General features: G+C 33.7%; 5 protein-coding genes and 1 long non-coding RNA gene across 7 annotated transcripts in view; 2 read left to right on the top strand and 4 right to left on the bottom strand.

Moving 5' to 3' along the window:
* The window catches only part of LOC111460935, a 12,809-nt gene extending 12,597 nt beyond the window's left edge, over positions 1-212 (bottom strand). Inside the window, exon 1 of the long non-coding RNA XR_002713503.1 lies at positions 200-212. This is a non-coding gene — a long non-coding RNA (uncharacterized LOC111460935). The remainder of the gene's footprint in view (positions 1-199) is intronic.
* Positions 213-934: 722 nt separating this feature from the next.
* Positions 935-2,937, bottom strand: LOC111460932 (universal stress protein PHOS34). Its single transcript, XM_023104309.1, has 4 exons — positions 2,683-2,937; positions 2,484-2,578; positions 1,492-1,613; positions 935-1,206 (listed from the first exon to the last, which is right to left on the bottom strand). Exons 1-4 carry the CDS (start codon positions 2,864-2,866, stop codon positions 1,119-1,121), a joined length of 489 nt encoding a protein of 162 aa, XP_022960077.1. The 5' UTR covers positions 2,867-2,937; the 3' UTR covers positions 935-1,118.
* A 4,171-nt stretch (positions 2,938-7,108) lies between these two features.
* Positions 7,109-10,577, top strand: LOC111460925 (probable E3 ubiquitin-protein ligase BAH1-like 1). The gene is made up of 8 exons (XM_023104296.1): positions 7,109-7,219; positions 7,472-7,713; positions 7,907-8,151; positions 8,341-8,595; positions 8,759-8,896; positions 9,711-9,769; positions 10,214-10,337; positions 10,416-10,577. The coding sequence occupies exons 2-7, from the start codon at positions 7,524-7,526 to the stop codon at positions 10,317-10,319; spliced, it is 993 nt and encodes a 330-aa protein (XP_022960064.1). The 5' UTR covers positions 7,109-7,219; positions 7,472-7,523; the 3' UTR covers positions 10,320-10,337; positions 10,416-10,577.
* Positions 10,578-11,162: 585 nt separating this feature from the next.
* On the bottom strand, positions 11,163-12,699 carry LOC111460931. Its single transcript, XM_023104308.1, has 3 exons — positions 12,307-12,699; positions 11,669-11,790; positions 11,163-11,600 (listed from the first exon to the last, which is right to left on the bottom strand). Exons 1-3 carry the CDS (start codon positions 12,635-12,637, stop codon positions 11,487-11,489), a joined length of 567 nt encoding a protein of 188 aa, XP_022960076.1. The 5' UTR covers positions 12,638-12,699; the 3' UTR covers positions 11,163-11,486.
* Positions 12,700-12,888: 189 nt separating this feature from the next.
* LOC111460930 (uncharacterized protein OsI_027940-like) lies at positions 12,889-15,195 on the top strand. Its single transcript, XM_023104307.1, has 6 exons — positions 12,889-13,060; positions 13,820-14,006; positions 14,116-14,269; positions 14,372-14,421; positions 14,499-14,586; positions 14,774-15,195. Exons 1-6 carry the CDS (start codon positions 13,056-13,058, stop codon positions 14,899-14,901), a joined length of 612 nt encoding a protein of 203 aa, XP_022960075.1. The 5' UTR covers positions 12,889-13,055; the 3' UTR covers positions 14,902-15,195.
* Positions 15,196-15,598: 403 nt separating this feature from the next.
* Positions 15,599-19,223, bottom strand: LOC111460928 (thiamine pyrophosphokinase 1). 2 transcript variants are annotated; one of them, XM_023104304.1, is made up of 6 exons: positions 18,867-19,223; positions 18,669-18,765; positions 17,679-17,751; positions 17,342-17,440; positions 16,951-17,200; positions 15,599-15,951 (listed from the first exon to the last, which is right to left on the bottom strand). In XM_023104304.1, exons 1-6 carry the CDS (start codon positions 19,006-19,008, stop codon positions 15,812-15,814), a joined length of 801 nt encoding a protein of 266 aa, XP_022960072.1. In that variant the 5' UTR covers positions 19,009-19,223; the 3' UTR covers positions 15,599-15,811. The 2 variants fall into 2 exon arrangements, with proteins under 2 accessions (XP_022960072.1, XP_022960073.1); XM_023104305.1 differs by having other exon boundaries at positions 18,669-18,770; positions 18,867-19,053.
* Positions 19,224-19,719: the final 496 nt, after the last annotated feature.

Raw genomic sequence — 19,719 nt, 5'->3', positions numbered from 1 at the left:
TTTTTTTTTTTTTTTTGTCCTTTTTTCGATATTTTGAGTATAGTTTAAGGTATTGCTCACTACTTTTCTTTTAGAGTCCTTTTTTCGATATTTTGAGGATTTACCCATCTATTGGCACGACTAAATTCAGGGCATTGTTTTGATAGCATGTTAAATGAACACAACTCTATGAAGATTTTTACCAATCTATTAGCACGACTAAATTTATGGCATTGTTCTGATACCATCTACACTACACAACTCTCTATAATGATATGATATTGTAACTAGACTTTCATCATTCAAATATTTCCCTTTTTTTTTCCTCAAATCTTTTTATAAATTCTGTACCATTTTTGTTGCCATTTTATTTTGGCGCTTAATATGTAGTTTTTTGTAAAAAAAAAAAAAAAAAATTACCCAAGAATTATATATGATATGTCATTATTTACCTTGTAAATGTACAAAATGATAAATAATATTACGCAAGATATTATTTGCATGCACGTCTAATATAAAATTTATTGGGGTCTAAAAAATATATATATTTTACCTATTTTATTTATGGCCAAACGTTGCAAATGAATGAGTAGAATTGGAACCTTCACCTTATGATCACTACATACTATTGCTTTTAATAATATTGAAACGTAACGTATTAAAAAACTTTAGAAACTTAAATATACAAACAAATTCGAACTTTGATCTCATCATCATAATGACTACTACAAAATAAACACACTAAAACGACACTTCATCAATGATTAAATTAAAACATAAAAAAACAAAAATCAAATTATAATCTAAACATTTTATCAATTAAAACCCTAATAATCTTTTTTTTTTTCCTCTTGTATTTTCTGCTACCAAAAATACCATTAAAAAAAAAACAAAGAGAATTCAGAACACGCGGAAATTGATCACACAACAGATGACACCTTGAAATAAAAGCTATAATGACACGTGTAAACAGAGTCGAATTATACCAATACGGAAGCTTTTATTATTACAGAGCTTCAAATATCACAGTTCGTATCAGTACAAGACCATTTACTCGATGATGATGATATGAATTCACACTAAAACCATCTGGGATCTCCACACTACCACTCGGGGAAAGAACTAAAAGGCCATGAGATTTAGTGCTTGGTTTTAGGCATCTTTACAATCATCACGGTGCAGTGAGCATGGTGAGCACAGTAATCACTAACGCTGCCTAAAAAAGCCCTGCCATTGCAATCAGATCCAGTTTAATAAAGGGCTTCATTATTCTCAACTCAACAACAACCAAGCATTTGACCATATCAATGGAAACTCCCTTGTAAGAACGTTTCTTAATCCTATGTCAATTTTTGAAAAACAAACAAAGAAGACCTGAATTCTTCCCAGTTTCTAATATCTTGATTGGATCATCAATCAATCGAGTTCTGCCATGCTTTTCCTAGCTCTTAGATAATTATATTCACATTTTTTATCCAACAGATGGAAATTTGGTGGTAATAAGAGAAGTACCTCTTTATAGCTCCATAGCCACGGCTTCCAACGACCACCATACTAGCATGATGCCTTTCTACAGCCTCACAAAGAACATTCCTGGCATCTCCTTCTATCACCTCCAGCACAGCATCATGCACCTGAATATCATTATCACACATGAACAATAATCATCAATAAATAGAATGCATAAAGTTCTCAAAAGGATGCTTTCCACCAAAGCTGCTTTAGACACGAAAAAACATCCAATCCATCTTCAACATTTTATATCGTACACCAAAATTCTATGGAAAAGATTTCCACTTCCTAGTTAAAGGTATTCCTACAGACGTGTGGTTCAGTTCTTCTGTACCATCAAACCATGGAAGTCTGGAAACTGGAACTCAGCTAGGGACACGTAAATTAAAAAGCGAAACTAGCTACAAACAATGGGCCTAAGAAATAAAATAAATGAATCATATAGTCAATGAAATACTAAGTATAGTTGTACAGTTGTCCCGGATCTTTCTAGAGCAAGACATGTTTAATCATGGATAGGGAATCTTATTCTTAATCAATTTTAGTAGGTATTACTACTTTTTACTTCTATTTTATTAATTCCTTTTCTCTCTACCATTTTCCTGTAGTCCTGCAATAATAGGATGAATAATCAATATGATGATAATCTTGCTACTTCCATTCCTATTTCAATTCAAAAACACTTTTCTTAAACAAAAGTTTTTGAGGTTTATTGTCAGTGAACAAATTTCCTGTAGTCCTGCAATAATAGGATGAATAATCAATATGATGATAATCTTGCTACTTCCATTTCTATTTCAATTCAAAAACACTTTTCTTAAATAAAAGTTTTTGAGGTTTATTGTCAGTGCACAAATTTTCTTTTCGAAGGATTTTCATTTCAGTCTACTCACTTTCTTTCTGAAAAAGAAACAGATCCTAAATCATTTCGCTTAAGAAATAATCCTCCATAAGTGATTCAGGTTATAGTTAGAAAGAATCAAGAGGATTACCGATCTGGCGACGCAAACCTCCTTCGCCTTTTCGATGACTCGAGAAGCAATCCTCTTCAAATCCGAATCCACACGAGGGAAAATCTCAGCCGCTCCTTCAATCAACAGTCGATTAAAGTTAAACCTCCTCTTTATTTACGAATCCTAACGGATTAATCATCCATCAACAAGAAAGAAAGAAAAGAACTGAATCAGTTACCAGGTCCGGCGAGACTGACGGCGGAGGCAGGGGAAGGTTTGGCATGAACAACAAAGAGCTTGAACGGAGAGTTAGCTTTAGTGAATGGAACGATGATATGATCTAAGGTCCACTCCAGAGCATAAAGACTGTGCGCACTGTCGTCGATTCCGACCACCATGACTTCGTTCCCTTCAGTCGCCATTGGAATAAAGCTCCGGTAATCACCACTTCGCGTTAGAGACGGATGATTTTAATGAAAAAGAAGAGTAAAGGACGGCGCATATTTATAGCCGGACTATTTAACGTTACGTGGCAAGAAATATTGCCAGCTAAGCTGCCAGTGGGGAATGAATGCCACACGTTGCTAATTTAGTCGGAGAAAAAGTGACACGTGGATCACTTTAATTTTAACTATTAAAAATAATTCTAAACTTTTAAAAAATATATTTTTACTTTAATTTAGGACATTAACTATTAGTATTTTATTTCAAAAATACTTTTAATTTTAAAAAGTTACGTTAATATTGCGAGATCCCATATTAGTCAGAGAATATAATAAAACTAGAAACTTCAACTAAGCATACACGTTTTAAATTCGTGAGGTTGAGGACGATACATAACGGGTCAAAACAAACAATATTTGATAGCGGTATACTTGGACTATTACAAATAGTATCAGAGCGAGTCACAAGACGATATGACAGTGAGGATGCTGGGCCTCAAAAGGGTGGACTGTGAGATTCCATATCGATTGGAGAGCTGAAAATATTTCACGTTTTTTTTTTCTTTTTTTAAATGAGAACTAAAGCGAGCATGGCAAGCAAGCACTTGTGTTAAATTGCATACTGGAAAAGTGTAGAAGTATTGGGTAACGCGTGAAAAAAAATTATAATCCAAATGTCGTGTCATCCACGCGCCACTCGCTGATCCGTTCTTGAGTGATTGACGGCATACATATCTATAGACGTACGTGTAAAACACGAGTTGGGTTTGCTTTGGTTGACATTATTTGTATTATTTTCAATATTTTTTTTTCTTTTTTTGATAAGATGTATTTAGTAAATTAATGAGAAATTGTATGATCGAGACATTGCGTGGTAGAAAAAATGGGTACAACTGGTGATGCATAAAACTTTTCCTGCTATGATAGTCGGGCGTAGTAGGCCTTAGTTTACGATATCGTGAGACAGTTCAGTTCATATTGGATTGGAATAATAGTGCGAGACATCAATCATACAATATACTTCAATAAAGATGTGAAGAAAAAGCTGTCAAAATTATCAAAAAGATGTTTGATTGTTATAAATTTTGGATGGGTTACCATTTAAAAGAATTTAGAGTTATTGTATTTAAGACTTTTTATTTAATTTCGGTTACATCTACCTAATGGCTAATTATAGCCATAAGTATGAATGTTAAACTCTTGGAATGTCTTTAATAGTTTCATTTTTTAGGCTATATAAAGTCTTGTATGTTGTATTTGCGACTTGGAAAATAGAGTAAAAGGAGCATTTGTGCTTTTCTTTAACAATGACTAAGTTTATTTGCAACTCTATATAGTTTAGGTTACATGTAGAATCATTCAAGCTCGACATGATCAATCTTGCTTGTGAAGTGATTCGAATCTCAATCAAGTGTTCTTGTCGTCTTGAGATATTTGACCAACAAGAATCATTGAAGCTAGACATGATTGATCTTACTTCTGGAGTGATTCGAATCTCAAACACAGTGTTCTTGGCTTGAGATATTCGATCAACAAGGTAATCCGAATCTTATTCCCCTTATATTGATTCCCTATCGTATCAGATTTTCTATTCATCGTTCTTTTATTGTTAATTTAATAAAAATATTTCTAAATTTTGTATCTTAAAAATACATTTAAACTAAAAAAAATCAATACTGTTTTGTTTCAAAAATATCATTTAGGTTTTAATAGTGTTTCAAAATTACTTTTAAATGTTAAAAATTATCATTAACTTTTTAAAAAAATTTAAAAATATTTTCACCGATTAGTATTATATTTTAAAAATACCTTCATAAATTTTGAAAGGAGTCAAAACCTCTCTACAATTATTTAAAAAATATATATACACATTACCAGCAGTATATCGACAGCAACTTATAGATTATTTCTAAATTTTTTTAAGTTACTTTCGAAGATTTATGAGTATTTTTTAAAAGAATGAAAATCAAAACTTTAAAACTTTCCAACAGTCATAAAACTAAAAAATAATTTAATAACTTTTTAAATATAAAATAAAGATTAAATAATTCATCATCCAAAAATTAAAATGGTAATTTATATAAAATAAAAAAACAAAAACTTTAAAGAGTATTATAAATGAGGTGTTGATAAGCCTATGATCCATACAAAACTTTTAAAATACACCAAACATAGGTCACATCTCAATGGCAAGAATCATAGGTTAACATTCACATATTTAAATATGACTATAGTTTATTAATTCTATAATATATTTAAGGAATGTAATAAATTTAATGATTAAATTGATAGTCAAATTCTTATGGCCCACTTTGATTAAATATGATCAATTTGACAAAAATATGATCCTAATAAAAAAATAATAGCATTTATACTCTATTTTTATATTGTCAAACCAACGCAAAATAATAATAATAATAAAATAAAATCATTTCAATGGATAATGACTTTTTTATTAAAATAATTTTTTTATTATGATTTTGCTTTACGTTTGAGTAATAATAAAAATTTAAAATTTTAAAAATTTAAATATATATAAATTATGTTTAGATATTAGCCGTTAATACAAATAGCTACAAAAGAATTATGTATATTTTGAACATAAAAGTTAATAGTTTAAGTTAATAAAATTACTCCTTTTAATATATTTTAAAAAATTTAAAATAATTTCTATCTTATTTTAAAAATATAATTATATGTTTTAAAATTTCAATATCATTGTTTAATATATTTTAAATTTTTTAAAAAATTCTAAAATATCCCACCATTTTCATTATCATATAATTAAATTATTTTATTAAAAAAAGTTGTTTTAAATTTTTTTAAATTAGCATATAATTACATTTCAAAAATACCAATAAATAAAGTAATATTAATATTTTTAATTTTTTTAAAATAAATATATTGACAACTATTTTATTAACTATTTTAAAAAAATAAATATATTGACAACCATTCTATTTTTAAATATTATTTTGAATAATTAGCTGAAATTATAAAAACAAAAAAGCTCACAAATTAAATATACTTTTTTACCACCCTTTCTATTATTCTATTATATTGTAAAATATTTATTTGTTATTTTTTTAATTTTTAATTTTTAATTTGGTCAAGTTAAGCCTTTTAAAGTAGTCCATAGTTTATCGGTTTGTCGGCGGTATTGCTTGTCTTATACGGAAGTCTGACGTCAGTTAGAGAACTTTCCAGTCATGGCTTTTTGAAAATAAATAAATAAATAAAATGAAAATAATAATCTATATATAATCTGTGTGCGTGCGCCAATTGTATATACAACTCCATTGTAAAAAAAAAAAAAAATAAATAAATAAAATCATTTTTTATATATAATTAGTGTATATAATTTAATAAATTCCTCCCAGATTTTATAAAATTATTTATAAGATTTTATTAAATATATAAAATTCTAGACTAATTCTAAATTATTTAACCTATAAAAATCAAATTTATAATTTAATTTGAATTTTTAATTTAAATTTCAAATATTCCTGTTTTAGCCTTCCGAGTAATAAATAAATTAATGATCTTGTTCTATTTTTCTATTAAAAAATAAAATATTGTGCATGTGAATCAAATTTAAGATATTTACTACGATAATAACAGTCTTATGGTAAATAATGGTGGAGCAATACTTACAAACTTAATTCAATAATTAAAATATTAATAATTTTTTACTAAATAAATGTTTAATTTCGTATCTAAAATAAATTAAGTCAACTTACTAATTATTATCTAAATTAAAATATTAAGGTACACTTTCTAATTTCTATCTTAATTTATGATTGAATTTAATTTTTATTATTTCAATTTTTTATTGTAATAATTAGATAGAATATATAAAGTAATAAACTTATTTACTAAAATCAAATTGATTATCGTTCTTACGTTAAAAAAAATATTAATTTTTAGAGATATTTTGAACTAATTTTGATTTTTTTTATTAATTAACTTATTAAAAATATTTTAAAAGTTATCCTAATTATTTTGATAAAGTTTTAATAAAATTTTAATATTAATAAATATTATTGCTTTATATAAAAAAAAAAACCCGAAAATTCTAAAAAGTTGATACTTCCAAAATTGGTATGATTTTTTTTTATTTGTCAATAAATTTATTACCAAAATTTTTTTTAAAAATATCTCATAAAAAAAGATTTTTTTTTTTTGTTTCTAAAATATATTTTAATTTCATATTGTGTTGTACTATAAAGTAACAGCCTTCAATGTTCATTTACCCTCAAGAAAACAAACGGAATCTTTATCAATGATGATGTTCAGAAACGAAAAAGATTTTGCCGAGAAAATTTATTTCATGTAAGAAATCTGAATTTTCTCAGCTTCCAAACACCTTTACCTTTTTGTTATCCAGTGTTCATTCGGCGGAGAATTTCCTTTTCAATTTGGTTACCGTCTCTCTCAGACGGTTTGAGATATTTTTTTTTACTTCCTTCTTGTAAAAGTGTCTGATTCGTTCTTTCTGTGTATTCGATTCCGGTCGATTAGTATCCATTTCGGATAGAATCAGAGGATTAACTGTTTTTTTTTTTATCTTCTCGGTGATTTTAGTGGATTTGTTGAGGGAAATTAGAACGACGCGTGTGGATTCTCGAGGAAGAAGATGAAGTTCTGCAAGAAGTATGAGGAGTATTTGCGAGGTCAGGAGAAGAAACTGAAACTACCTGGATTTCAGTTCAAGCGGCTCAAGAAGATTCTGAAGAATTGTAGCAGAGATTTTCAGTCTCGACATCGCCATGGCGATGACGTTTGCTCCGCCATCGCCGTTCAGAGGTGTCCAGATCACTGTTCAGGTATGGAAACTCGATTATCTGCTAATTTTTGTCGTTTCTTCCTCCTATTTAAGGATTTCGTGAATTTTGGGGATCTTTCTGTTACAGTCCTAGCCGTTTCATCTTTTGCTTGGTTGAGGCAAACTCTTTATTGTTTGTACACTGCATTTTGATTTTAGTTCGTTGTTTTGTTTGACGATTTGTGCGGGCGTAGTGTGCGACGGTACTTTCTTCCCCTTCCTTCTCAAGGAAATGTCTGCAATAGTTGGCTGCTTTAATCAGCGAGCACAGAAATTGCTTCAGCTGCACCTCGCTTCTGGCTTTAGAAAGCATCTTTTATGGTTCAAAGGCAAACGGGACAGTGACCATACTTTCTTAGTTCAAGAAGGGAAGGAATTGGTTAATTATGCATTGATGAACGCCATTGCAGTTAGAAAGATCTTGAAGAAATATGATAAGGTATTTGCCTAATTGCTTTACCATTTCTTGTTTGATTCACTTCAATGTTTTGTCAAGCTAATTCTTCATTTCTCTATATCAAATGAATCAATTCTTGTCCAAATTTGTAAACCACGAAAGTTTACATACTAAATTTGTAATTTAGCTTCCTTTCTTTTGCTTAGTTCTTGTTTGGGTTGCTGAGTACAGATTCATTACTCCAAACAAGGGCAAACTTTCAAGTCACAAGCTCACAGTAAGCACATTGAGATCCTGCAATCTCCATGGCTATCAGAGCTTATAGCATTCCACATTAACCTGAAGGAGACACCACATAGATCTAAGAGGATTTCTTCAGTATTCGAGGAATGTTCCCTTGCAATTACTGATGGAAAGCCATCACTTACTTGTGAGCTCTTCGATTCAATCAAACTCGACATCGACTTGGAGTGTTCCATATGTTTGGTAAGCTTTCAGGTCTTCAACTTTTACATTGTTATGAAAATGTCCCATCTACTCCAGACAAATATATGTAAATTGAATCACTGTTGTGATATCATTAGGTTACTCAGTTTTTGAGTAGTTTGAATGGATACTCATCGGAGTTCTTCACTCTTTATATATGCAGGACATAGTATTTGATCCTGTTTCTCTCACTTGCGGCCATATATTTTGCTACATGTGTGCTTGCTCGGCAGCTTCAGTAACCATAGTTGATGGACTAAAGTCTGCAAATCCAAGAGCAAAGTGCCCACTCTGCCGTCAGGTTAGTTAGGTTGCCTCTATGATTATTCAGTGAGCTTTGTTCAGCTATCATTTGGCTCGAAAAGGAAAAAAACACACAGAAACAAGATGGTATTTGTGAGATCCCACATCAGTTGGAGAGAAGAACGAAATATTCTTTAGAAGGGTGTGGAAACCTTTCCTCAGCAGACGCGTTTTAAAGACCTTGAGGGAAGAAAAACCTATAGAGGATAATATCTGCTAACGGTGGACTTGGGTCGTGGAAACCTCCCCCTAGCAGATGCGTTTTAAAAATGGGAGAAAAACCCAAAAGAAGACAATATCCGCTAGCAGTAGACTTGGGTCGTGGAAACCTCTCCCTAGCAAACGCGTTTTAAAAACAGGAGAAAAACCCAAAAGAAGATAATATCTACTAGCGGAGGGCTTGGTTGTTGCAGTTCAGAACCAACAGCTACCCTACCATACGTAGGGCTAATTTTGTTCCCATGATTTAAGCCATGAACCTCGAAATAAACCCATGGACGGTCTGTTGATTTATTACCATACGTATGGCTGATTTTGTTCCCATGATTTAGAGGATAATATTCGCTAGCGGTGGACTTGGGTCGTGGAAACCTCTCCCTAGCAAACGCGTTTTAAAAACGGGAGAAAAACCCAAAAGAAGATAATATCTACTAGCGGTGGGCTTGGTTGTTGCAGTTCAGTACCAACAGCTGCCCTACCATATGTAGGGCTAATTTTGTTCCCATGATTTAAGCCATGAACCTCGAAATAAACCCATGAACGGTCTGTTGAACGATCCGAGGTCTGATCTAATTCTTTCTATTGATACACAGGCAAAAGTTTACGAAGGTGCTGTTCATTTGGAAGAGCTCAGTATTCTATTAAGACGAAGGTCAGTAGATATCTTGTTTCTCAGGCTTCTTGGTAAAATACATGTAAAAACTGTTTAGGAAAGTACAGGTAGCTTGAAACTTACTTTTAAAATATGATTTATTAGAAGTTTAGCGTTTGAAAATTTTACTATGTTTATAACCATTGTTTTATAGACCATGAAAACGTATGAAAAAAATGGTTATTTGTTTAAAACAAACTAGAATCGGGAGAGATATGCTAAAACAAATCAGAATCGAGAGAGATATGCTAAAACAAATCAGAATTGAGAGAGATGTGCTCTTCGAAAGGTTTCCAAACCAAAATCGAGAGAGATATGCTCTTCGAAAGGTTTCCTCTATGCTGTACGAGTTTGAGTTGACTAATCGATAAATTTTTAAACTTTTAAAAGTGATTATTACATTCCAACTTTTGAACTTGGGATTTTGTTTATATGTTTGAACAGCTGCCCTGAGTACTGGGGTAAACGTCTCCGAACAGAAAGGGCAGAGAGAGTTCAGCAAGCAAAGGAGCATTGGGAATCCATGTCTCGAGCATTCATGGGAGTCTAGTTAGTACCCCTTTTACTTTTGTTAAATGTTTTCAATTTTTACTGTTTGATTCTCTTTTCCCATCAATCCGTATGAACACTGTAAATATTATTGTTCTTCATAGAATTTCACTGTAGTTTAAGCCACTTGAAAAGGTTCCCGGAAGTTGATCCCGTTTGTGGAAATTAAGGGTACCTTGAATCGACTGTTCTTCAAAAATGTATTTTGCTTCAAGTAAATTTTTTATTTAAAAAAAAAAAAAAACATTTATGACTAAAACACCAAATTTCTCACATGTAAATCAGTAAATTGATTAAAATGCAAATGTGTTTATAAGCAAAGGTGTTACATAATAAAAATTGCTACTTAATTTTGATGGAAAATTTCAAATTAGGCATCATAGGACGAAAATTAGGGGTATTACATCATACATACAAGCTAGACTAAGTCGAAGTTTAGATCATTTAAAAGAGATCAAAAAGAGGTCAAGTGACGAAAGAGAGTATCTTCTCTTTAGGTCCCGACCGTGATAGAACTAGTTTTTGATTGGAATTTCAATTGAAAAGATGTTCGACCGATTCCTTGTATGCCTAAGAATCCAATGAAATCTCAATGAAAGCCAATTCAATGTTCTTGAACTAAATTGTTACAGGCCAAAAATTTGAAGTCAAAGTCTTTGATTGGAATTTCAATCGAAAGTCAAAGTCTTTGATTTCTTGAACTACATGGTTACGGACCAAAAGTGTGAAGTCAAAGTCGTGTGTAATAGATCACATTCCAAATTTCGAAACGAAACTAATGAAGAATAACACGATTCGTAAGATGCGGTCATTCGATTGTAAATAGATTTGGATGTCAATTTCATGGATTCAAACATATCAAAAATGCATCTGGGAATTTTTATAAGATATTACATACAACCTAAAATTTTTGCAAAACAGTCAGTTTCCCCAAAATCAAAATGCTCTGTACATGCCACTTACTAAACATGGGTCCTTATGAGCATTTTCTAGAAAGGAAGAAAACTGCTGCAAGCAAGAGAATGAATGAGCCATCTTTTCAAGCCTCATATACTTGTGGTCGAACAACGTTGCTCCATTAGATTTCATGATCATAATACCATATCCGATTCATCTATTGTAACAAAACAATTTGAAAGACGATGGGGTTGTTCCATCGATAATATCTTTAACGAGTCAATATCAATGGATTCTTACCCGAACTGTGATATCGTTTGCATAGTTTCTCCAGAGTGCCAACTGAGTGCTGCATTGAGTTCAGCTTTGTATCCATGAACATCCTCTGCATGACAATTTTCAATGAGACAAGCAAATTAAGCAGCTTTAAGAGCAAGTAAAACTGAAGCTTACCTCATAATCATCTCCGTATTTCTCGATTAGCCTACCGACATGAACACGCTGAATTGTGGTCAAAGGCTTTAGAGGTCCAGATTTCCCATCTCTGCGCTTCTTTCCTAGTGCTGTTTTCAAATCTAAAGAACGCAAAGGAAAGATCACAATATCAGCACAATCTCAGCTAGACTCAGAAACGCAACGCAAAATTTTGTTCTGGCATCCTCTTTGATCCTTCATGATAATAAGACATAACAATCAAAATCAATCTTCGTTCCATTTCAGTTCCTCTCTAATCATTTCATAAATAACTATTCAGCAAAAGGTTGCATAAACATGATATATGGTAAACTAAATCCAAATCAATTTGGACGGCTAATTTGGTTCAATGAAGAGCTGCTACTTATTCCGAAATTTCCAGGTCATGAACACCAAAAAACTATCAAAGTTGCAGAAACTATTGCAAGTGATAATTCACTAAACCTGGAGCGGAAGGTATCATATTTCATAAAATCAACTAATTTCATGTAAACAAATATTTTTCGAATTTGGAAACATCACAGTATTGACGTGAGAATCATCCACTCACACCAACAGAAATTTAAAACAACAGCGAAAGAGTATAAAAAAAAAAAAAAAAAAAGCTCAAAACTCACCGTCCTCTTCCACATCGCTACCGGATGAATCAAGACCATCGGAAGGCAGCTGAGACGTTGGAACCTGGAGGGAGTCGCTCTCAACAATGTGATCAGTTCGAGAACGAACGCTGAGCAAATTAGGGTTAGAAAGAACACCAAACGACTTATAGTTATTAATAACACTGGCTTTCTCATCCCATGCCGGATCTTCTTCAAATTGTTCGCCGAGCAAGGAGCGGAGCTTCGGCGGCATGCAGAACGACGGCTTGAAAACATTAGGGTGCCTTTTCGGCAGGCCGACCTGGACCTTTGGCCGAGATCTCTTGTACTTCCTTCGAGACCTTCCCATCTCCCTCTGCAGATCGGTGAAGCCGGTGGCTAGGGTTTAGATGTAGAAGATGATTGGGGATTTCGTAGGGTTTAACTTAAATAAATTGTTTTTATTTATTTATATATTTTATATTTCTTAAATAAAAAATATTTAAAATTATAATTTTAACAAAGGATAGTTTATTGGGCTTGGGCCTGCTGAAAGCCCAATAAGAAAATCGGCCCAGGACGAGAGGAACGGATGCCGAATTGTTTCAGAAGGAGAGGGAGATTGTAGCTAGAAAGTTATAGAAGCGTCGTTCCTCTCTTTTATTTCGGCTACTCAAAGCGCCCATTTGGCTTATCCTCTGAGTTAGGGTTTCCGTTTCATCTTCCTTTCTTCCTGATTTTTCTTTAGGGTTTTTCACTTTTTCAGTATCTTCGTGTAATCTCAAGCAATGAGGTAAATTACTGCTCTCTTTTACACTCTGTCAAGCTAGATTGCACTCTGTTCTATGTCATTTTTTATCCGTGATCTTCGTTTGTGTCATTTTTACTTCTCGAACTGTACTGGATCGCTCGAAATGTATGAGATCATTGTAGCTTCGTTGTTGAGTTTATCTGTTGTACTTTGGCCATGGGGAATCGGAGTCATCTTGTAAGTTGTTGTGTTGAAATGGCTTACGAAATGATAATAGTCGTGGGAATTTTATTTTTTTTCTTCCTGTTTTGTTATTGATGTGCTTGTTGGGCTTGGATGGTTTTGGGCTGGAATATCGCGGAGGTTTAATTAGGGTTCTAAATAGTGTTCCTGCGAGTTTTGATTCTTGTGTTAACTATGTTGCCTTTGCTATTTCTTCTCGCGTTCGGCCATTTCTCCATGGATCCTAGGATTATCTGTCAAATCGCATGTATTTGGGTTGAAAAACAAGTTATTTATTGCTATCATATTCTATGCAATTGGTGGGGATGCACATTTGTTTTTAATTTATAGGTTTAATTAGGCTTGTTGTTAAGGTTGTGTTATGGTATAAGTCATTTTAGTAAATTCTTGCAGTATCTTGTTGCCTTTGCGGCTGAATTTAGTTCGAAACCAACGACTTGGCTGGTGGTTCAGTTTTTTGAGTTTGGGGGGCTTTACTTTTTGACGTGCCTTTGGAGACCGATGCAATATTTTTAATACATCTATGGTTACTGTTAACATTTGCTTAATACAATGTAGTCGTCATCCTGAGGTGAAATGGGCCCAGAGATTGGACAAGGTCTTTATCACTGTGCAACTCTCAGACTCGAAGGATTCTAAGGTTAATCTTGAGCCAGATGGAGTCTTCACTTTCTCTGGTAGCGCCGGCTCAGAGAATCACCATTACGAACTGAAGTTGGAGCTTTTTGATAAAGTTAATGTTGAAGTACGTAGACATATTACCTCTTGCTAGAGTCTGCCATAGCTTTCCGATTTAGAGTTTGCTATCGTATGATAAATTGACCTCGTAGTTTACTTGTTTCTCCTTGTAACAGGAAAGTAAAGTTAACATTGGGGTTCGGAGCATATTCTGTATCCTAGAAAAGGCAGAGAAGGGATGGTGGAAAAGGCTATTGCGAGGAGATGGAAAGCCACCCCATTATGTCAAAGTAGATTGGGACAAATGGGTGGATGAGGATGAAGACGATGGTAGTCTAGTCGTGTGCTATGTTTTTGGGTTATCACTATGTATTAAACTTCTCATCCTGTCTGTGAAGCTAATATGTGTTGATTACCTCTTTGGTTGTTCAGGAACAGCTGCTGGTCTAGGTGACTTGGATTTGGGAGGCATGGACTTTTCGGTAAGGATGTGCTATTTGAAGTGATTGCGATGATCTGTATCTCTATTATCTTGTTCTAATCATATTTTATCTTGCAGAAATTTGGTGGCATGGGCGGCATGGATGGTATGGGTGACATGGGTGACATGGGCGACGATAATGACTCCGACGATAGTGATGATGATGGTAAGCTCCCATTTTTCTTTAGCAATGAAGAGTTACTCTGTCTAAAGTCATTGACGATAGTATCTTAAGTAGTTAATAGTAAAGTTAAGAAACGGTCATACGGGCAAATGAATTCTCGTCCACAGTCTTGGGACGACATTTTCACACTTCAAACATTGACTATATGCCTTGTTCGCTATATTTGTAGAACTAGAACAGGAGATGTCGAATCCAGCGAAAAGTGAATCTGCCAAGCCCGAGGCAGAAGTCGCCAAAGAAGGTGGAGTTGGGTCCTCAGAAGGGAAAAAGGAATCTGCAGCAGCAGCTAGCACATGATTTTGCAGGGTTCAAAAATAACCAAGAAGCATTTGATGATGTTTTCATGGTTGTGGCTTGAATTTTTGAGCTTTATGATGATGTTGGCTAATTTCAGTACTCTGGAACTGCTATTTTTCAACTGCTTAAATCTTTGCAATCCAGGAAAAGTATTATTTCACTACTTCATAGATGCATTCAGATGAGTTGGAACTGAGTTATCTGTGGATTTTTTTTTTTTCTCAGTTTATGATATCTGGTAATATGGAGAGATCAATCCATGGTTGGTTTGGGTTGGGTTGGCTGTTTAAATTAGCTGGGAAATAGATCCAAGATTCTTATGAATCAAACTTCTTTGTTTCAACTTTTAACAAATTGCTTGTTGTTTTTTGATGTGATATGGGTATTGAGTTTATAGTATAGTATTAAGTTGAAGTTAAAATTAGAATAAAAGATTCTTCTCAATAACTTTTACTTTTAACCGTAAGCAATCATTACTATGTAATTAATTTTTACTATATGCCAACTCAACTCCTTGAAAACCTCTAGTTATCCAAATAAATGGGAGAAAATAAATATTTCTTTTAATCCAATAGTATATCAAAATATTACTTATAAAATAAGGTTTCGGGGAAAGATTCGAAACTTTGACCTAATAAGGAATATATATACCTAAACATACCTAAACGCTCATAGCTGTCTTTTAACTCTAAATTTATAATGGCATTGATTTGTTTTATGCATTGCAAATACAACTTCCTAATCAACATAAAAATGAAATTACATGAAAAATGAATTTCTTAAAAATCAAATTCTAGAAAAGCACAAAAAATCAAGGGGTAGATCTTCAAAGTTATTCTTATTTTAGGTGGAGAAAGAAGATTTCATTACCTAACGCTGAGAATGCAAGGAAGCATTGCTAAATTTGGCACTACGTGCTAGAATGCCTTGTTTCATTGCCTTTTAATGAGATAGTCCAGAGAAGATCGGAGTCAGATTGCACTGATACTTTCTCTCCTTTCACTATATTTGAAGTGCTAACTAGACCCCCAAACTTCATCTCTGTATCAGCTGGAATACACATTCATACCAAAATGGTTAACAGCACACGTTAGAATTCCATAAAGATATGTTCGGACTTATTTTAAGACGGCCCAAAATAACTAAAAAGACACGACAGACGTGATTTGTCGCGGTTTCAATATCATTCCCAAACGTGCCCTAATATTGTAAGCATACAACTTGAAGGAATATCATGCCAAAGTACAATCACATAGGGAGAGAATGAAGTAACGAATGACTATCTGGAAAGAAATCTTCATGAGGTTAGACATGAATTATTTCCACAGTACCTTCTCAAAACATCACAAGATAAAAGAGTTTGAAGGTGTGAGATCCCACATTGGTTGGGAATGAGAATAAAGCATCCTTTGTAAGGGTGTGGAAACCTTTCCCTAGCAGATGCATTTTATAAACCTTAAGGGAAGTGGTGGACTTAAGCCGTTACAAATGGTATCAGAGCCAGACACCGGGCGATGTGCCAGCAGAGAGGTTGAGCCCTGAAGGGGGTAGACACGAGGCGGTATGCTAATAAGGACGCTGGGTCCCAAAGGAGGTGGATTGAGGGTCCCACATTGATTGAAGAAGGGAACGATTGTCAGCGAGGACGCTGAGCCTCAAAAGAGGGTGGATTGTAAAATCCCATATCGGTTGGGGAGGACAACAAAGCATTCTTAATAAAGGCGTGAAAACCTCTCCTATGCATAGTTACAGTTGAAGTTGTTTGTTTTGGAATTCCTAAAAAAGCTTAAGAAATTGAGCATAAAGCTGCTGGCATTGACCAATTCCTTGCGAAGTTTTTTTTGAAACATGAAGTTAAGAATGAACACATAGCAAGAGGAATAAAACTGATGGATCACATTGTCAGCTCATTTTCCAACTCAAAATTGCTTAAAACCAAGCATAAACAGGATAGGATGCACATAAGAACATATAACACAACGCAGTCGTTCATTCTTTGAAAATAAACAGAGCATTGGATCAAGAAAGAGGAATGAGGACAGTACTTACTCAAATCCCATTGGAGACCAGTGGTCGTGGTGCGTCCAGAGGGCATCCCAATTGGAATGAGACCACAATGAGGGCCCTCAACAGATGAGTGAACATGGATTTCATGGTGATGAGTCCTTGGCAGAAGATGAATAAGACAATCATCAGACAGAAGGATTATGCGCGTGCTAGAGAAACGGCATAGAACATTGATGTTTCCCATCTCATGATCAAACCGTCCACCAAGAGCTCCAGCAACAAGTATGCACAGCTGAAAATCAACAACTCAAACATTATAATCCCAATCTGAAAAGTCAGAGCACAGAACAAAACGCAATAGTTGAATGTGAACATTCAAAACTTCTAGTTTAATAAACAAGCCACTTAAGATTTACATCATGATCCAACCTACATTAGACTCCTGATTTGGCATAGATTGAAGAATATATGCAACACATTTATGTAGGTCTGTGGTATCCTGATCTTCAGATTCATCAAATATCTTGGTTCCCTGCACCATGTGAATATGGATATCTTGAGCCCGCAATCCATACATGATAACAGCATAGTAAAATACATGTAATGCAAGTGAACTTTATCAAAACATAGAATGGAAAAATTACGCACAAGATGAAACCATCCATGGTATCAAATGCACAAGATGGAACCATCCATGGTATCAAACACTTGAAAAATCATTTAAAAAAGGCCCACATTCTTCGAAGGGAGGGGGTGGCTTAGTAACGTACTTGCTTAGCATAAAAATCTAGTACTTCTGTCCGAATTGAATCCATATCTCCTCTAATAACATCTGGCTTATAGCTGGCAATAGAAAAAAAAAATCAATAGATAGGAATGAATGAACAGTCCAGATCACCAAAACATAAGATATATAATTCTAAAACAGTTTATTCATTGTACAACAATGGTATAAACTATCAATAAATGCTCGAAAATGATATGAAGACATCAATAGCAACAAAATTTTCTTCTTCAGCTAGCCACTAGTATTTGTTTTGTTAGTATCAATCACATCTTGAAACTTGGGGTCAGTTTCTTTTTCTTTTTTTTGTGAAAAGAAGATTATTCTTCAGAATTGTCGAGTGATTTGTAAAAATTAAGATTACTTTGCACATAAGATCACTAACCACAAGTCCATGATAATTAAAGAAAGAAAAATTTCCAAAATAGTAAAGAAAACACTAACCGAGATAAGAAAAACGACTTTCAAAGAACATTTACTCAACCCATTTTCTTGGAGCATTGAATTGGCATCCAAAAAAAAAAAAAAAAAACCCTAAAGGTACCAAATTAAAACTAATCATCAGACTAAAATAGTATATAATTCTTCATTTTAAGATTTCAAATTCTACATTGAAAACGTTAAAAAGTTTTTAGAATATTCACAATTTGAATCAAAGAATCCCAAAACAGTTTTGAAAAAAATATAAAACATAATTCAAATCCGGTATCGAAAGAGGCCGTAATAAACCCTAAGAGTTTGTCATAACAGTCGATGGTAAATAAAACAGTGAAGTAACATCCAAGGAGAAGATTTATGTTTTCACGCATTAACCATCTAAATTTCCAGAAAACAACAAAACCCCTATGCACGAAACTCCATTACTAAATAGAGAAGCTAAATCACAACAAGAAAAAAAAAAAAAAAAAAAACTGATAATGGCATAAATGCACACTAAAAACGATAAGAAAAAGAAGAAAATCACAACGAAACGAACCTATTTCGAATATCCGTAGCGTCTTGATGAGGAAACAGCAGAGGCAATTCATCAAATACGCGATTGGCGCCTCCATCGGCACAGAGACGAAGTTTTGCTGCTCTACAACAACCCACATAAGAACGCATCAACACGAAACGCAAAAATCATCAAAACCTAGAACCAAAAGATGAAGCCAAAAGGGATTTGAAGAGTAACCGTGCTTCCAGAGCAGAGGAGTGAATTTGGGGAGGCTTTGGTTGAGCAGAACAAGGGCGTAGGTCGAAGAAGGTGGGTGGCCGGCCGGAGAAGAAGTAGAAGAAGGGAGGAGAAAATCTGAGGAGTGGAAGAAGACGCCCATGGCGAAAATGAGCGCGATTGAAAGGTTCTCCGAACGAGGATTTGATTCAATCAGAGAAATCGACTGTAATCAATTTCGTTGGTCAAAGGAGAAAAATTTCCAGAAACAGAAGTGAATATTCAAAGCAAATCGCGCTTCGATGAAATACAGCTGGGGTTTATATAACAGTTTTTCTCTTTCCCGCTTCGTGCAATTCGCACGTGCGACTTCATAGCTAATTACCGGAAATACCCCTCCTATTGTCAATATTATTAAATGCGTCATATAATGAGCCAATTGTCTCTTATGTTTATTTATTATTAATTTAATTCACTAAAATAATCCACTTTATTAATTAATATGTGCAAATAATAATGAATGAGAAGGATATTCAAATGATTGGATAACACCGACAATTGAAAAATCGTAAATGGCTCGATAACCCGTAGGTCTTCTACCTCCACGTGACATTGCTCTGTCAACTTACTGCCTCTCATGTGAGTCTGGGTCATGTCTCAATCCTAGTGCAATTGATCACCCTCTCGGACCATCGCAATGGTAAACTATTGTCTCACCAACTTGCTAATCAAACGTGAGCCCCCCTTGGACAGAATCCTCCTTTTGCTCGAGAGTTAAAAATATTTTTGGTCAATTTAACCCCAACCCGAACAAAATTACATATATATATATATATATATATATATATATATATGCATATGAGTGGATTTTTAA

Source organism: Cucurbita moschata, unplaced genomic scaffold (genome assembly GCF_002738365.1).
Source record: "Cucurbita moschata cultivar Rifu unplaced genomic scaffold, Cmos_1.0 Cmo_Scf00024, whole genome shotgun sequence".
NCBI lineage: Eukaryota > Viridiplantae > Streptophyta > Magnoliopsida > Cucurbitales > Cucurbitaceae > Cucurbita > Cucurbita moschata.
The sequence above is the reverse complement of the archived record's forward strand: the minus strand, read 5'-3'. Positions and strand labels throughout refer to the sequence as shown.

What these genes read in the sequence shown, in the direction of transcription:
- LOC111460932 (XM_023104309.1), bottom strand. Translation starts at nt 2,866, where the DNA reads ATGGCGACTGAAGGGAACGAAGTCATGGTGGTCGGAATCGACGACAGT. An exon ending in CGTCAGTCTCGCCGGACCTG is followed by an intron (nt 2,579 to 2,682) that starts GTAACTGATTCA and finishes TGTTGATTGAAG; the next exon opens with GAGCGGCTGAGATTTTCCCT. An exon ending in AGGTTTGCGTCGCCAGATCG is followed by an intron (nt 1,614 to 2,483) that starts GTAATCCTCTTG and finishes AATGATATTCAG; the next exon opens with GTGCATGATGCTGTGCTGGA.
- LOC111460925 (XM_023104296.1), top strand. Translation starts at nt 7,524, where the DNA reads ATGAAGTTCTGCAAGAAGTATGAGGAGTATTTGCGAGGTCAGGAGAAG. An exon ending in TGGAGTGTTCCATATGTTTG is followed by an intron (nt 8,596 to 8,758) that starts GTAAGCTTTCAG and finishes TTATATATGCAG; the next exon opens with GACATAGTATTTGATCCTGT. An exon ending in AGTGCCCACTCTGCCGTCAG is followed by an intron (nt 8,897 to 9,710) that starts GTTAGTTAGGTT and finishes ATTGATACACAG; the next exon opens with GCAAAAGTTTACGAAGGTGC.
- LOC111460931 (XM_023104308.1), bottom strand. Translation starts at nt 12,637, where the DNA reads ATGGGAAGGTCTCGAAGGAAGTACAAGAGATCTCGGCCAAAGGTCCAG. An exon ending in TAGCGATGTGGAAGAGGACG is followed by an intron (nt 11,791 to 12,306) that starts GTGAGTTTTGAG and finishes TGCGTTCTTTAG; the next exon opens with ATTTGAAAACAGCACTAGGA. An exon ending in AATACGGAGATGATTATGAG is followed by an intron (nt 11,601 to 11,668) that starts GTAAGCTTCAGT and finishes ATTGTCATGCAG; the next exon opens with AGGATGTTCATGGATACAAA.
- LOC111460930 (XM_023104307.1), top strand. An exon ending in TTGATAAAGTTAATGTTGAA is followed by an intron (nt 14,007 to 14,115) that starts GTACGTAGACAT and finishes TCCTTGTAACAG; the next exon opens with GAAAGTAAAGTTAACATTGG. An exon ending in TGGGAGGCATGGACTTTTCG is followed by an intron (nt 14,422 to 14,498) that starts GTAAGGATGTGC and finishes TTTATCTTGCAG; the next exon opens with AAATTTGGTGGCATGGGCGG.
- LOC111460928 (XM_023104304.1), bottom strand. Translation starts at nt 19,008, where the DNA reads ATGGGCGTCTTCTTCCACTCCTCAGATTTTCTCCTCCCTTCTTCTACT. An exon ending in GCTACGGATATTCGAAATAG is followed by an intron (nt 17,752 to 18,668) that starts GTTCGTTTCGTT and finishes TTCTATTGCCAG; the next exon opens with CTATAAGCCAGATGTTATTA. An exon ending in TGGTCTCCAATGGGATTTGA is followed by an intron (nt 15,952 to 16,950) that starts GTAAGTACTGTC and finishes TGTGTATTCCAG; the next exon opens with CTGATACAGAGATGAAGTTT.